The sequence below is a fragment of the Anguilla anguilla genome, chromosome 8 (genome assembly GCF_013347855.1).
Source record: "Anguilla anguilla isolate fAngAng1 chromosome 8, fAngAng1.pri, whole genome shotgun sequence".
Lineage (NCBI taxonomy): Eukaryota > Metazoa > Chordata > Actinopteri > Anguilliformes > Anguillidae > Anguilla > Anguilla anguilla.
In genome coordinates, this window is record NC_049208.1 from 33,906,599 (window position 1) to 33,920,467 (window position 13,869).

The window sequence follows — 13,869 nt, forward strand, 5'->3', positions numbered from 1 at the left end:
GTGTGTTTGCCCGTATGTTGTGAATTGTGGTAATATCTTGATAATATATTTTATTTAGTATATTGCGTTATATCCCTTTTCAGAAAGGGTCTCTCAGTTCCTACTACTACTGCCAATGCAAAGAATCTGCAAGCAGAAAACAGTGCTGTTAGGAATTTGCTAACTGCTCAGGTGCTGGAATAGGAGGCTGCCTGCGTGTGTCTGTGCTGCGGCTAACTGCAGGCTAACTACGCTGTGTGCGCTTCAGTCTGCTGCAGGACGGCGCGTCGCATCGTGCAGCTTGCATGCGCTTCCTGTCGTGGTTTCCCTCGCGCAGATTTAAGTGTCCTGCTCTCTTTCCCACAACAGGTTTTTTTCGGGCGTGCTCCCTGACGCGGTCCTGTCGGCGTCGCCCGGGAAGAGGCGCACCCAGTCACTGAGCGCCCTTCCCAAGGACGACAAGAGCAGCCCAGGGAAGGTACGTCCCCGCGTGCGAGCGTGACTCACATCCGCTCTCTGACTGGCTGTCCCCCCCGCCCTTTTACGCCCGTCACCCTCAGGTCACTGAGACTGATGGAGTCGGCTGTGTAACTCTGCCTCTCTGCTCCTGCCCTCCTCTCCCTCCCTCCCTCCCTCTCTCCCTTTGCGTCTCTCCCTCTTTCCCCCTCCGCCCTTCCCCAGAGGGAGAAAGACCACATCCGACGGCCCATGAACGCGTTCATGATCTTCAGCAAGCGCCACCGGGCCCTGGTGCACCAGCGGCACCCCAACCAGGACAACCGCACGGTCAGCAAGATCCTGGGGGAGTGGTGGTACGCGCTGGGGCAGAAAGAGAAGCAGAAGTACCACGACCTCGCCTTCCAGGTTAGAACACACCCCCCACCCTAACACACCCGGCTGAGCTGATCGACTTCTCATTTTGACTTTCTCCCGTATGACCACAAGGCGGGGTTTGCACTTTTTGGGAGTATTTAATTGGTTCCAATACACCAGACAAGATCAGTGAAGCGTAGAAAAGTATTTGAATCCAAAGCAAATACGTATTTGTCCCAGGTCTGTATTAAATGTATTCGTAACAAAAGAGTTTAGCAGAGCAGTTGAAAAGCAAGTTAAAATGAAAGCGTGAGGAGGGTAGTGGAATTGATTTAGAGAATAGCGGAGTCCTGGCTGTGTTTGTGAGTGATCAGATGCACACCCTGATGCCCTCTCTCCTGACTCCCTCCCTGTCCTCCTGCTGTCCTGCCTTCCTCTCTCAGGTTAAGGAGGCTCACTTCAAGGCCCACCCTGACTGGAAGTGGTGCAACAAAGACAGGAAGAAGTCCGTCCCTGAAGGCCGGGGACTCCCCTGTGGCAAAGATGTGCGGGAGAGGAGCATGTCCGAAACCACTGGTGAGGAGAGGTGGCTGTGCGTCTGCTATACAGTGCGTCTCTGTGTGTGTGTGTGTGTGAGCGTGCGTGTGTGTGGGTGTGTAAGTGTGTGTTTGTGTGAGAGCGACTGAGCGTGCGTGTGTGTGAGCATGTGTTTGCGCCGCGCGTATGTGTGTGAGCAGTCTCTCACCTCACCTCTCCCTCTTTTGCCCAACAGAGCCTCAGCCCACCTCGCTGGGGGCGGAGCTGAAGGGGGCGGGGCCCGGTCAGTCAGGTGCGGCCGAGCGTAACGCGGGGGCGGGGCTCATGACCCAGCTCACGCGCCCGCGAGCCTTTTCCCAGAGTGCCGTGCACACCCTGGAGAAGAGGGAGCGGGAGCGGGGGAACGCGCAGGCCCTGGAAGAGCTGGTGAGCTGCCTGGACCAATCAGCACCCTTCGAATTCCTGCCCGTCCTTACCTGTCCTTTACTCGTCCTTTACATGTCCTTACCTTTCCTTTACTCACCTTTCCTCTACCTGCGCTCTGACTGCGCCCCCTGTGTTTAGATGTCCCGGGACGGTGGGGGCCAGAGCTCAGGACGTCCCCCGCCCCTCTCCCAATCCCAGCGCGGAGTGAGCGAGGACATGACCAGCGACGAGGAGCGCATGGTCATCTGCGAGGAGGAGGGCGACGACGATGTCATCGGTGGGTCCGCGGTCCCGGCGCCTCTGTGATGTCATAAGCGTGCGCCTCCTCGCCCTCGCGAGGTTGCAGTTTGCGTGGAGACTCTGATATGGTAGCGGCAACATTAGATCAAAGCAAACGTCTCATAGTACACAAACGTAATTTACTGCAATTCCAGAATCCCAGTGTGCATGTCTTAACATACAGAGCACTAATTTACCTCATATACTGTGGCAGCCTACATTCTTACTGTCAGTTCACACAGGCTAATTCAGAAACATTTCTGTGGATTAAACGGATATGTCGCTTCATTCATAACATCTGAGTTGTTTCCCAGTGTTCAAAAGTGATAATCTTCCACTGTAACATCTGTTTTGTTGATAATAAATATGTCCTTTGGAAACGTTTGGTTGAATAAATTTATTAACGCATACTATTCACAGTCTGAAATAATGGTGGCTGCCATGCTTATTTATGTTTGGAGTCATGTTAGTTCAAGCAACATTCAACGGCAGGCAAATAAATAAGCCCGTCTTAAATTGCCAAATTTCTCGGTAGGATATGAGCGACAAAAACGAACTAACATTTTGACATCTGTTGTTGGCAATCGATCTTTCCGGTAGGACGCTATGTGTGATAACCTGCTGAACTACACACAAATTTGGCTAAATATCTTGCATAATTGAGGAAATCCAATTTCTCTCTCATCTTTACCTTCTATAATTTGGGTGACAGATTTTGTGGGATGGTATTTCAGTCCCTGTGGGCGTGGACATGATGACACAACCCAGAAATGTGAAAAGACGTGCGCGGTCGCAGACATCGATGTGTCCTTCCCCGGGAGGGGCCGGGTTTGAAGCCACTTTGCTCGTCTCCTCCGATATTGGGACGCTGGAGGGAGGGAGGACGCACAGATGGGTGTCCGGGGCACGGAGGAGAGGAGGATGCACTTTTAGAGTATTGGGACGCAGGCCTGACTGTTTGTGTCCTCTGCAGATGACTCCTACCCGGGCAGCTCCATTGACCTGAAGTGTAAGGAGAGAGTGACGGACAGCGACAGCGAGAACGTCTCTGCAGACGAGGCCGACGGGAAGGTACTGCTGCTGGAACCGCACCTTCTGACCTCTCATTTATGATGTGCATGTGCCGTGTGCTCTGTATGTATGTAAATACGATGCTCTCAATAATAAGATTTTCTCCATCGTGAACATTGTGTAAGGTAGGGGGAAATACAGAAAGAAGTGAGGAATGCGTTTTAATAGGGTTTACAATACAGTGATTTTTTTAAATTGGGGGCTATTGAAAATGTTACCAAAACTTTTTGGTAAATTCTTGGTAAATATAAAGGTTGTGACTTTGTTTGCCATGTTTGCTTTTCTCAGTATATGTTATTATATCTATGTGATTGAAACTGTGAGACGTTGAAACGTGCTCCTGTTTGCATCCATGGGAAGAAAACGAGCACAAACGGAGGGACAGTTCAATGTTGGAGTGCCATGCTTTCAGGTGAAAACAGGTGTAATCTATGACCGTACTTTTCTCTATTCCTTTTCTACAGCGCTCCTTTGCTCCTATGATCTTCTCCTCCTCTGCCTCCTCCCCCTCAGTCTCCCTCTCCTCCTCTCTGGGGCGGAGCACCCCTCTCTCCTCCTACCCCGAGGGCAATGGGGGAGGGGCCTCGGAAAGCAGAAGGAAGAGAGGGAACGAGGGCAGAGGAGGAGGGGGAGAAGGAGGGGAAGGCGGAGGAAGCAGCAGTACCAAGGATGGAGTCGGAGCTGGTGGTGGAGGAACAACCGCCACTCATTCAGGCCCCGCCTCCAGCCAGTCCCTAATGGCCGGCTCTGCCGCTGGCACGCCCCTCCGCTCCCCAGACCCCGGCCCCGGCCTCGCCCTCGCCAACCCCCTGGGCCTGTCCCCCATGCTGGGCGTGGGCCGGGTGGCCTCCACCATGGTGACCAACGTGGTGCGGCCCGTGGTGAGCACGCCCGTGCCCATCGCCAGCAAGCCCCGCGAGGGCGGGCCGCCCCTCAGCCCCGTCACCGCGGAGAGAAAGCCCGCCCTGCAGCAGCAGCAGCCACATGCGCAGCTGCTGATTGGAGCAGCAGGAGGAGGAGGAGGCGGGGCAGCCAGAGGGGGTGGGTACTACTCCTCGTCCTCTCCCAACCCCGTGAGCGTAGGCGCCGTCGGCCAAGGGGGGCTGGTCACCAACCTGGTCCTCGGGAACGCCTTCCCGGCTCCGCCCACCGTTCAGCTTATAACCCCTCCCCAGCTGACACCCCAGCCGCTTCCGGCCACGCCCTCCAGCCATAGCAACGGCCCCTTGCCCCTCCCCGTACTCCAGTCCCAGTTCCTTCCCGCTTCTCAGCTGGCGTCTTCGTGCGGCGGCAAGGCCATCACGCAAGTCCAGTACATCCTGCCCACCCTGCACGCCAGCGCTAACCCCAAGAGCCCCTCCCCCCAGCAGCCCCTGCAGCCAACCAGCATCTTCACCCTGCCCACAGCTCCGCCCACTCACGTCTCCCTGGCCAACGGAAAGCACTCGGGGGTGGGGCCAGGAATAGCGTACGCCACCAGTCCGGCGGCAGTGGGAGTGGTCAGCCCTGGAGCCAGAGGTGAGGGGGTAGTGAGGGAGGGGTGCTTAGGCATGCTGCCTGCAGGGTAGGGCTTCAGCACTAAAACCCACAGATCACCATTAACCCAACTCCACTGCCTGCTGAAACACACCCGCTTCTCTCCAGCTCGCCCGCGTGCATGCCAGTCCACACCCGCACCCACACCGTCAGAGAGTCGCCCTCAAATGAACACTCTCACACACTCACTCATACATGCACATGTACCTTCCCTACAAAAGGGTTGGGTTTTGTAAAGGTGAGGGTTAACATGCATATACACACGCACTATTATTGAATCCTAGTTTCACATTGCCTTTAGTGAGCATTAAGAGGGATGAGGTTGGTGAAAGTGTCATTATTTGTAGTAAATTATTCATGTCATTTGGTGTAAAGATGAATGAGTTGGAGAATTTGCATACTTCAGGACACGAGGTGTAAACTATACCCCCTATCTCCTCTATAGTTCAAGCGCAGTCTCCAGTCTTACAAGGCAAGATGGTGGTTCCCATGGCGACTGTGAGAACGGGCTCCGCCCCCCCTCAGCCTGTGCCCCTGGTGGCCCCGGCTCTCCCGGTCCAAAATGGCACCCAGCCAGCAAGCAAGGTACACGTCCGAGTTTTGACCTTCAGAAGCGGGGGGGGTGGTGGTGTCTCTGCTCCCCCCCCTTCCACCCCCCCCCCAGACTGCTGCTGTTGCTGCTGCTGATTGCAGCTGAACTGCCGTGTTGTCATGGCACCAGGCGAGGCTGCCTTTGACTCTCTCCCGCGCGGGCTGCTCGTTCACGCTAATGCGAGCGCTGCGCCGCGGCGCCCTTCAGAGGCCCTTCTTAATGGGACAGAGGGGACGGATTACATTAAAGTTAGATAACCGCGCTCTTCGCTACGTCGTTCGGACATAAAAACACATCATATACAAAAGATCTCAAGCTGTTCTCAGCCAGGCAGCAGCAGCAGCCAAATATAAGCGGTGTGCTGTGATTGCTCCTCTCGCTCTTAACGGTGCGAGCGGGCGGTACGGGGGGCTGAGGTGGTATAAAGTCTTTTTTGAGCTTTGCGATCGCTCCCTGCCCGTCTGGTAGCCCTGGCAGGCGGCTTTACGAGCCCGGCGCCGACGCGATGAAAAACGGCAGCAATTTACCAGCTCGGTTCACGCGGCCGCCGGTAGAATGAAAGGAGGCAACGATATTGGCAAAAGCCAGCAAAAAGATAGTGCCTTAATGCGTTTAACTACCCGGAACCTGGAACCCAATAGAAATGCAACTTGGCGCATGTGCTTGGGTGAAATAGACTCTGCACTGCCGATTGGATCCTGAAGCGGTGTTTTCACATTCCATTCATTTTATGCGGTTCTTGAAAAGGAAATTGATTTCACAGCTCGTTAGACTTGATAGAACTCCGAACAAAGTGACTGCCGTCACACAGACGGTCAGCTTTACGGCAAGCCTCTGACACTCACCGAGAGACGTACGCTCATCGCAAGGGCAAAACGGGCATCGGGCCCTGCTTATATTCACCACAGGGAGGCTGGAACTGCACGGTGTGGAGCTTTGGACAGAATCTGAAGTCGCTGTGATTGACGCGTGTCACGTCTCTTATGCAGATCTTCCAGATTGCACCCATGCCGGTCGTTCAATCCCAGCTGCCCTCCGGGGGTGCCGTGCATGCTGGGAGCCCCTTTCCTGTGTCTGTGGCAACGGCGACGATGATGGCGTCAGGCCCCGCCCCTTCACAGACGGTGCTACTTCCTCCGCCACCAACAAGGTACTGTTGCCAGGGAACAGGGTCTGACATCACAATGCAACCTCCACCATCACTGTCACACACTAATGTGTTTCTAGCCAAGTACCTCTGTTGAATTATATTGTTTAAATTTTGTCTTATAGGATCACGTATGTTCAGTCCACCCCTGGAGTCCCCACCCCTCTGCCATTGGTCTCCACGGTGACTGGGTCCTCCCCTCAGCCAGCACAGCCCCCTCCTGCCCCGGCGTACATGCCGTCGCCCCTGGCAACTCTGGGCTTCACAGCCATCGCCCCAGCCGGGCAGACCTTGGTACAGCCCCTTATAGCAGGTCAGTCCACTGCAAGTCACCACTGGAGGGATCACCCTTAGGCATCCAGTGTAGAAGAGTCAGTCATCACCGCAGCAGTGAAGTGTGGAAGCGTTAGTGTTACAGACGCTGTTCTGATTCTGCTCTCTTTCCTCCCCAGGCCAGCCACCCCTCCTGGCTCCAGCACAGTCTCCCTGCCCCCCGCTCACCTCCCTATCCGCCCCTGCCTCAGGAGTCGGGGGGCAAATAGTCACTGCCATTTACCCTCCCCCTAGCGTCACCCTGGCGGCGGGGGTGGTCTCCGTGACGACGGTGCCCCCCGGCGGGGCGTACGCGGCCCCCTCGCCCGCCTCCCCGCACATCCTGCCCAAGCACGCCGCGGCGCCGCTGCCGGCCGACCCGCAGGCGGACGGACAGACGGACAGGCCCGCCCGCGCGCAGGCCGAGCCCCTGGCGGAGGCGCGGCCGGAGCCCCCCGCCCGGTCCCCGACGGACGGGCGGGGCGAGGGGCAGGCCTCCGTCAGGCCGGGCGGCGCCCCCAACGGCGTGACCGCGCCGCTGCGGCCCGGCAGCCCCACGCCGCCCCCGGGTGAGAGAAGCTGCGGGTCGCCCGCGTCCCTCCCTTTCGCTTTGACCCGCCTTCTCTGCGTCTTCCTCTTTTTATGCTATCGCTTTTATACCTTTATATCTTAGACCAGGCAGAAGTGAGGAGTACTATCTCAACGCTTGTGTTCTTTTCTATTTTTAAGCAGGCAGCGCGCTAGACGCCCCCAAGCTGCCCCCGGTCGCAGCAAGGACCCCTCAGAAAGTGAAGGCCGCGGTGGCCAGCATCCCCGTGGGCAGCTACGAAGGCGGCGGGCGAGGAAGGGAGAAGGAGAGAGAGAGGGAACGAGAGCGGGAGAGGGACGGCGCCCTCGGCGGGCGCTTCTCCTTCGAGCCGGAGCGGGTCGGGGGCACCGGGTCCCCCCTGCCCCGCCCTGCCGAGGAGGGCCCTTCGGCGGGACGTCCCGAGGGCCACAGCGATGCAGACGGCCCCGGCGGTCGCAGCAGGGAGGGAGGTGCCAAAGAGGTAGGCCAGGACCACTCACCCGTCGGGCATAATACACAGATTTAAGGGTAATGCCCGCTTTCAGCTTCACACCTTTAAGAGACGCAATGTACTGTATGATAAGGTACATATCTTCCCCCCTCTGTGGTTTGCATGGAAGGATTCCCTGCCCTCCTCACCCTTGCCCCCACCCTCTGGGCCGGACACCCCACTGCCACCCCCACAGAATGACAAGGACGCCCACCTGCCAAAGAAGGCGAAGTCCCGCCCCCCTCCACTCAAGAGGACCTTTGACTCTGTGGACAAGTGAGTGACAGATACAGGGCCATTAGGAAACCAGAACCTGATGAGAAACAAACTATAAACAGAGAGACTGAGGCTCACAGACTATAAACAGAGAGACTGAAGCTCACTGACACTAAACAGAGAGCCTGAGGCTCACTGACACTAAACAGAGAGCCTGAGGCTCACTGACACTAAACAGAGAGACTGAGGCTCACTGACTGTAAACAGAGAGCCTGAGGCTCACTGACTGTAAACAGAGAGCCTGAGGCTCACTGACTGTAAACAGAGAGGCTGAGGCTCACTGACTGTAAACAGAGAGACTGAGGCTCACTGACTCTAAACAGAGAGCCTGAGGCTCACTGACTGTAAACAGAGAGGCTGAGGCTCACTGACACTAAACAGAGAGCCTGAGGCTCACTGACACTAAACAGAGCCTGAGGCTCACTGACTGTAAACAGAGAGCCTGAGACTCACTGACTATAAACACAGAGCCTGAGGCTCACTGACTGTAAACAGAGAGCCTGAGGCTCACTGACACTAAACAGAGAGCCTGAGGCTCACTGACACTAAACATAGAGCCTGAGGCTCACTGACACTAAACAGAGAGACTGAGGCTCACTGACTGTAAACAGAGAGCCTGAGGCTCACTGACACTAAACAGAGAGACTGAGGCTCACTGACACTAAACAGAGAGCCTGAGGCTCACTGACTGTAAACAGAGAGCCTGAGGCTCACTGACACTAAACAGAGAGACTGAGGCTCACTGACTGTAAACAGAGAGCCTGAGGCTCACTGACTGTAAACAGAGAGCCTGAGGCTCACTGACTGTAAACAGAGAGCCTGAGGCTCACTGACTGTAAACAGAGAGCCTGAGACTCACTGACTGTAAACAGAGAGCCTGAGGCTCACTGACTGTAAACAGAGAGCCTGAGGCTCACTGACTGTAAACAGAGAGCCTGAGGCTCACTGACTGTAAACAGAGAGCCTGAGGCTCACTGACTGTAAACAGAGAGCCTGAGACTCACTGACTGTAAACAGAGAGCCTGAGGCTCACTGACTGTAAACAGAGAGACTGAGGCTCACTGACTGCCCCTCCTGTTCCAGGGTCCTTTCCGGAATGTACTTTGAGGAGCGCTTTGCGGAGCTGCCCGAGTTCCGTCCAGAAGAAGTGCTCCCCTCCCCCACCCTGCAGAGCCTGGCCACCTCCCCCCGCGTCATCCTGGGCAGCTACCGCAAGAAGAGGAAGAACTCCACTGGTGAGAGAGGGAGGGAGGGAGGGATCAGGCAAGGAAAGAACAGCGAGGGAGATGGGATGGAGAAGTAGAGGAGAAATATGGGTCGGCTGACCTAGAACGTGAATGACTTCACCAATGAGAGGAGTGTAGAGAGCGATATCTCAGATTCCAAGATGAGGGAAATGGAGCCTGTGCTAGCGTATTGTCACTGATAGATTTTTATTTTAATTGAGTGGCTTAAGGTGAATGGGGAGTCTGTTTATCAATGTACCTTTCAGCCTCTAAACCCTGAATAGCTTTCATAAGCAATGAAAATGTCTATTACACAACATGAGTCATCCAGGATCTCTGAAGACTTCCTGCCTTTCTCACCCATATCAGGGATCTGAAACTCAAGTTGGGGAGGGCTGCAGTGTCTGCAGGTTTCGTTGTGTGTTTGCACTTTAGTGCTTAATTTAAGTGGCTGAATGGCTAAAGAGTTCTCTCCCCTTGTTTAAGAACCCACAGCCACTGTGGCCTTCAGGACTGGAGTTTGAGATCCCTGCATGTATGCTTGTATTTAGTGTCTTAATGTTCTGTTCTCCTGGGTGTACCACCATTTCCCAGTGCTGCTCAGTTTCTGATGTATCTGCTGTGCTGAGTAAAGGTTGATGGACTGATCACCTGACTGAACCCTAACCCTCCCCAGACCTGGACTCCTCCACGGATGACCCCATCTCCCCCAAGAGGAAGAGCAGGCGCCGCTCCAGCTGCAGCTCGGAGCCCAACACGCCCAAGAGCGCCGCCAAGTGCGAGGGGGACATCTTCACCTTCGACAGGGCTGGTATGCCCCTGCTGTCCCTCCATTCCTCTCCTCCCTCACCTCCATCCTCTCTCCTCCCTCCATACCTCTCCTCCCTCACCTCCATCCTCTCCTCCCTCACCTCCAGCTCTCTCCTCCCTCCCTCACCTCCATTCTCTCCTCTGTCCATCCCTCTCCTCCCTCACCTCCATCCCTCTCCTCTCACACCTGCATCCTATCCTCCCCCACCACCATCCCTTTCCTTCCTCGCCTTCATCTCTCTCCATCCCTTTGTCCCTCTTCTCCCCACCTCTGTCTCTCTCCATCCCTGCATCCTCTCCTCCCTCACCCGTGTCCTCTCTCCCCAGGCACAGACTCAGAGGACATCCTCGGGGAGCTGGAGTTTGAGAAGGTGTCCTTCTCCTCGCTGCGGCGCACTCTGGACCAGCGGCGCGCCTTCGTCATGCAGCTCTTCCAGGAGCACGGCTTCTTCCCGTCAGGTGACCTCCCTCTCCCTCTCCCATTGGTCCAGTGTCGATTCTCGCTCTACAGTGTCGTTTCTCCTCTCACTGGGTATACCTAACCTTTCTCTCTTGTGGATTAAACACCCTTTAAATGTGTAGATGTAAACATCCTGGCCCAATGTCTGGGTGGGATTACCACTAATTATCACCAGACTCTCAATGATTATAGCATGCACCTCTCACATTCTCTCTCTCTAAGTTTCCATCAGTATTTCCTGCAGGAAAATCATAATTTGTGTATTTGATTTTGTACTTGGACTTGCAAGTCTTAGTGTCTCAGAAGTCTGGGTGTCACTTTTGTTGTTCACGCTGGTACAAGGCATCGTTTTCACAGTGCTATAGTTGCATTTTTACTAGGCGTGGCCTGAACATAAACTCATTTACTTAAACGGATAATTTACCCGATGGATTAAGCCTGTGTGGACGGCTGAGAGATGCGCACTCTGGCCGGGCCTTTCGCGGCTTCACACCGCGGTGCTAATGCTGTTCTCCCGGCTCCTCCCCCTTCCCAGCCCAGGCCACAGCCGCCTTTCAGGCGCGCTACGCGGACATCTTCCCCACCAAGGTGTGCCTGCAGCTGAAGATCCGGGAGGTGCGCCAGAAGATCATGCAGACCAACGCGCCCTCGGAGGCGGGGGGCCCGGACAGCGCCACCTCCTCCCCGGGGCCCTCCAATCCCCCGCAGGGGGAAGCCGGAGGGGCGGAGCTGGCCGAGAGGGAGGCGGAGCCAGAGAGAGAGGGCAGCCCCAAGGATCAAAGGAGCACCAGCGAGTCCCAGGAATCCACCAGATGAGCACCCAGAGCACCTCTCGGTCCTCCCTTCTCCCTCTCGCTTGCTTTCTCGGTAGACAGGGAGTTTTGGAAAGGCTGCGCGAGAAAGCAAAGGAATGGGACGTCCTTACAAATGTACCCGCCCCCGCCCCCCACTGACACTGAAACTTGGCCAGTGAGCGACCCTCAGAAGACTGAGCACTCCACATGCCACTTAAATAGGCACACCGTTACTATCACCATTGTAACCGTCAGGCTTTCTTTGTCGTTTTGTGTACTGTTAACACAAGAGTGCGGTCTACATTCACAGGGTCTCGAGCACCATTGTCATAGGACTTGACCGACTGGAGAAGGGCTTTTAATGGCTTCTGAAGAGAGGTGCGATCTTTCGCCGCCTCTCATTGGCTCCACCGGTTTGAAAACTCAAGTTGCTGACGAGCGTCAGTGTCAGGTTAACATTAGTTCTGATGTAGTCAACTGCTCTCCTGTGATTGGCTGGAGCTGACCGCAGCTCCTGTCTGTCAGCTCTGAATCTCCAGCCAGGATGGAGGGCGGTGGGGGAAGGCGGTCTGTGGGCTTTTAACGGGTCAAATTATAACGAGAGCCTGAGTTCAGACTCAAACAAACTGCAGCTGCTCTGCAGTGACCTAAAAAAATAATGAATAACAAAAAAAAATAGAACTGAGGAAGGGAACAGTAGTAACTCTTTCCTCTCAAGATAAGTGGAGCTTTAGTTATAATTATAAAAAAGAAGAGAGAACCTACTGAGTTGATTTCACTGAGTCCACTCATCTTTCTGACGATGTTATGATTGTTATTGCTGATCCTTTCGGTGTTGGTGTTGCGGATTCTCGTTCTGTGTAGATTTAGCAGCATCCACTTCTCATTATTTTTCACCAGAAAATGAGGGGATCTGTAACAATCACTACTACCCCCCCCCACCCCCCCCCCCCGACAAAACTCCCTAGGTCTTCCTTCTGACCTTCCAACCCCCCCCCCCCTTATTATTTTAGTTTTTATTTTATTGGGGGGGGGGAAGGGGCTGGAATAGAAAATTTTAAAGTTTTAATGAAAAACAATTATTTTTATAGGTGTATTAATACTCCCCTTTCCTCTAAGCTTTAAGCTTCAGATTCCCACCCCTGTATTGGTCCCTCCCTCCCCCTGCTCCTTTTCTTCCTTTCCTCCCCTGTCCCAACTGCTTGTCACTTTTTCTTCTCTGTTGTTCACTTTACAGGGGGCAATAAGAGGAAATTAGGTTTGGGTGTTACAGTAGCAAAGTCTTCATTGTGCAAGACTGGTCTGACCCATAGATATTTACTGTAGAGTCAGAAGACTCATCAGAATAATATAAATGATATTAATAAGATTCATAATTGAGTGTTACAGACATCATCAAAGAAATTACAATTGTAAAATAAAAAAATACAATTAATTTTTATGTAACTACTTGTTTTTGCTGATAAAGTAAAAAAAAAAAAAGATATATTATATAAATATATATGAAATATTCTGAGTGTGTATCTGTACCTTTCAGTATACAAATAATGTTCAAATATGTATGAGTGAGTGTATGTTTCTTGTACTAAAAGACTGTACAATCGGAAGTTGTCAAACCTTTCTGTTCGCAAATGCCAGACGCACTGCTATATAGAGAGAACAATTAAAACAGGGTTTTGAAGGATGAGACAATTTAGGTGAAGTCGGATGGTGTGCAGTTTTGTTTTATTGTATTAATTGAAACTTTGACCGATTTTTAACATGAAAAAAAATCCAATTTGCAGTTTCAATCATGCAGGTGCAACAACATGCACAGACACCTGTATGTGTGTACTTTGTATGTATGTATGTATGTGTGTGTGAAATAAATTGTTCTTATTTTGAGAAGGAATTTTACAATGAGACTGATGGTGAGTGATAGTTCCTAAACGGGGCATGTTGACCATGTGCAATATTTCTTACTTAAAAAAAAAAATAATATTAAAGACTTAACACAGCATACTGTCTGCCTGTCATTTCTACATGAAAGATGAGGGAAAAGAGAGAGTGGGGTTATAGCAGGTATCCATATTATGTACATCAACAGGTCTCCAGAGAAAAATGGCCACAAACATACAAGCTGTCACTGATACCGCCAGTGGTTTTGTTGTTACTTCTAAAATGCTACTAGTATTCAAAGTACTATAGTGCCAAAAATTTCAAATAACCATTTTCTTTAGCAAATTTTCATATTAAAATTCATAATATGATTTCCTTTAAATCCTGAACACATGAATTGTTAATTTTTGTGATTTCTCCCATTCTCCCTGTTTTCAAGGGAACTAGGAGCTCACTGGATGGCAGAGTTATTTGTGTTTACTCCCAGATGCACCCACACGTGCAGAGACTCGCAGATGCACATACACATTTACAGAGGCAACTTGTGCCTTGATGGGTCAACTAGCCAGGAGAAAGCTTTGGAAACGCTTAGGGGAGGGCTTGTGTGTACGTGTGTGCTGGTGATCTGTGGAAATTTGCTTCTACAAGTGCTTCCAAGGAGATCCAAAGCTGCTT

At 53.0% G+C, this 13,869-nt stretch overlaps 1 protein-coding gene across 1 annotated transcript in view; it reads left to right on the forward strand.

Annotated features, from left to right (window-relative positions):
- LOC118233620 (protein capicua homolog) overlaps positions 1–13,315 on the forward strand; it is a 53,110-nt gene extending 39,795 nt beyond the window's left edge. The window contains exons 6-22 of the mRNA XM_035429427.1: positions 349–457; positions 661–843; positions 1,236–1,368; positions 1,565–1,755; positions 1,894–2,032; positions 3,008–3,105; positions 3,570–4,623; positions 5,087–5,226; positions 6,223–6,383; positions 6,506–6,693; positions 6,833–7,261; positions 7,425–7,741; positions 7,881–8,026; positions 9,110–9,261; positions 9,929–10,063; positions 10,390–10,521; positions 11,058–13,315. Coding sequence (XP_035285318.1) covers positions 349–457; positions 661–843; positions 1,236–1,368; positions 1,565–1,755; positions 1,894–2,032; positions 3,008–3,105; positions 3,570–4,623; positions 5,087–5,226; positions 6,223–6,383; positions 6,506–6,693; positions 6,833–7,261; positions 7,425–7,741; positions 7,881–8,026; positions 9,110–9,261; positions 9,929–10,063; positions 10,390–10,521; positions 11,058–11,338 — 3,988 coding nt within the window. The 3' untranslated portion in view covers positions 11,339–13,315. The remainder of the gene's footprint in view (positions 1–348; positions 458–660; positions 844–1,235; positions 1,369–1,564; positions 1,756–1,893; positions 2,033–3,007; positions 3,106–3,569; positions 4,624–5,086; positions 5,227–6,222; positions 6,384–6,505; positions 6,694–6,832; positions 7,262–7,424; positions 7,742–7,880; positions 8,027–9,109; positions 9,262–9,928; positions 10,064–10,389; positions 10,522–11,057) is intronic.
- Positions 13,316–13,869: the final 554 nt, after the last annotated feature.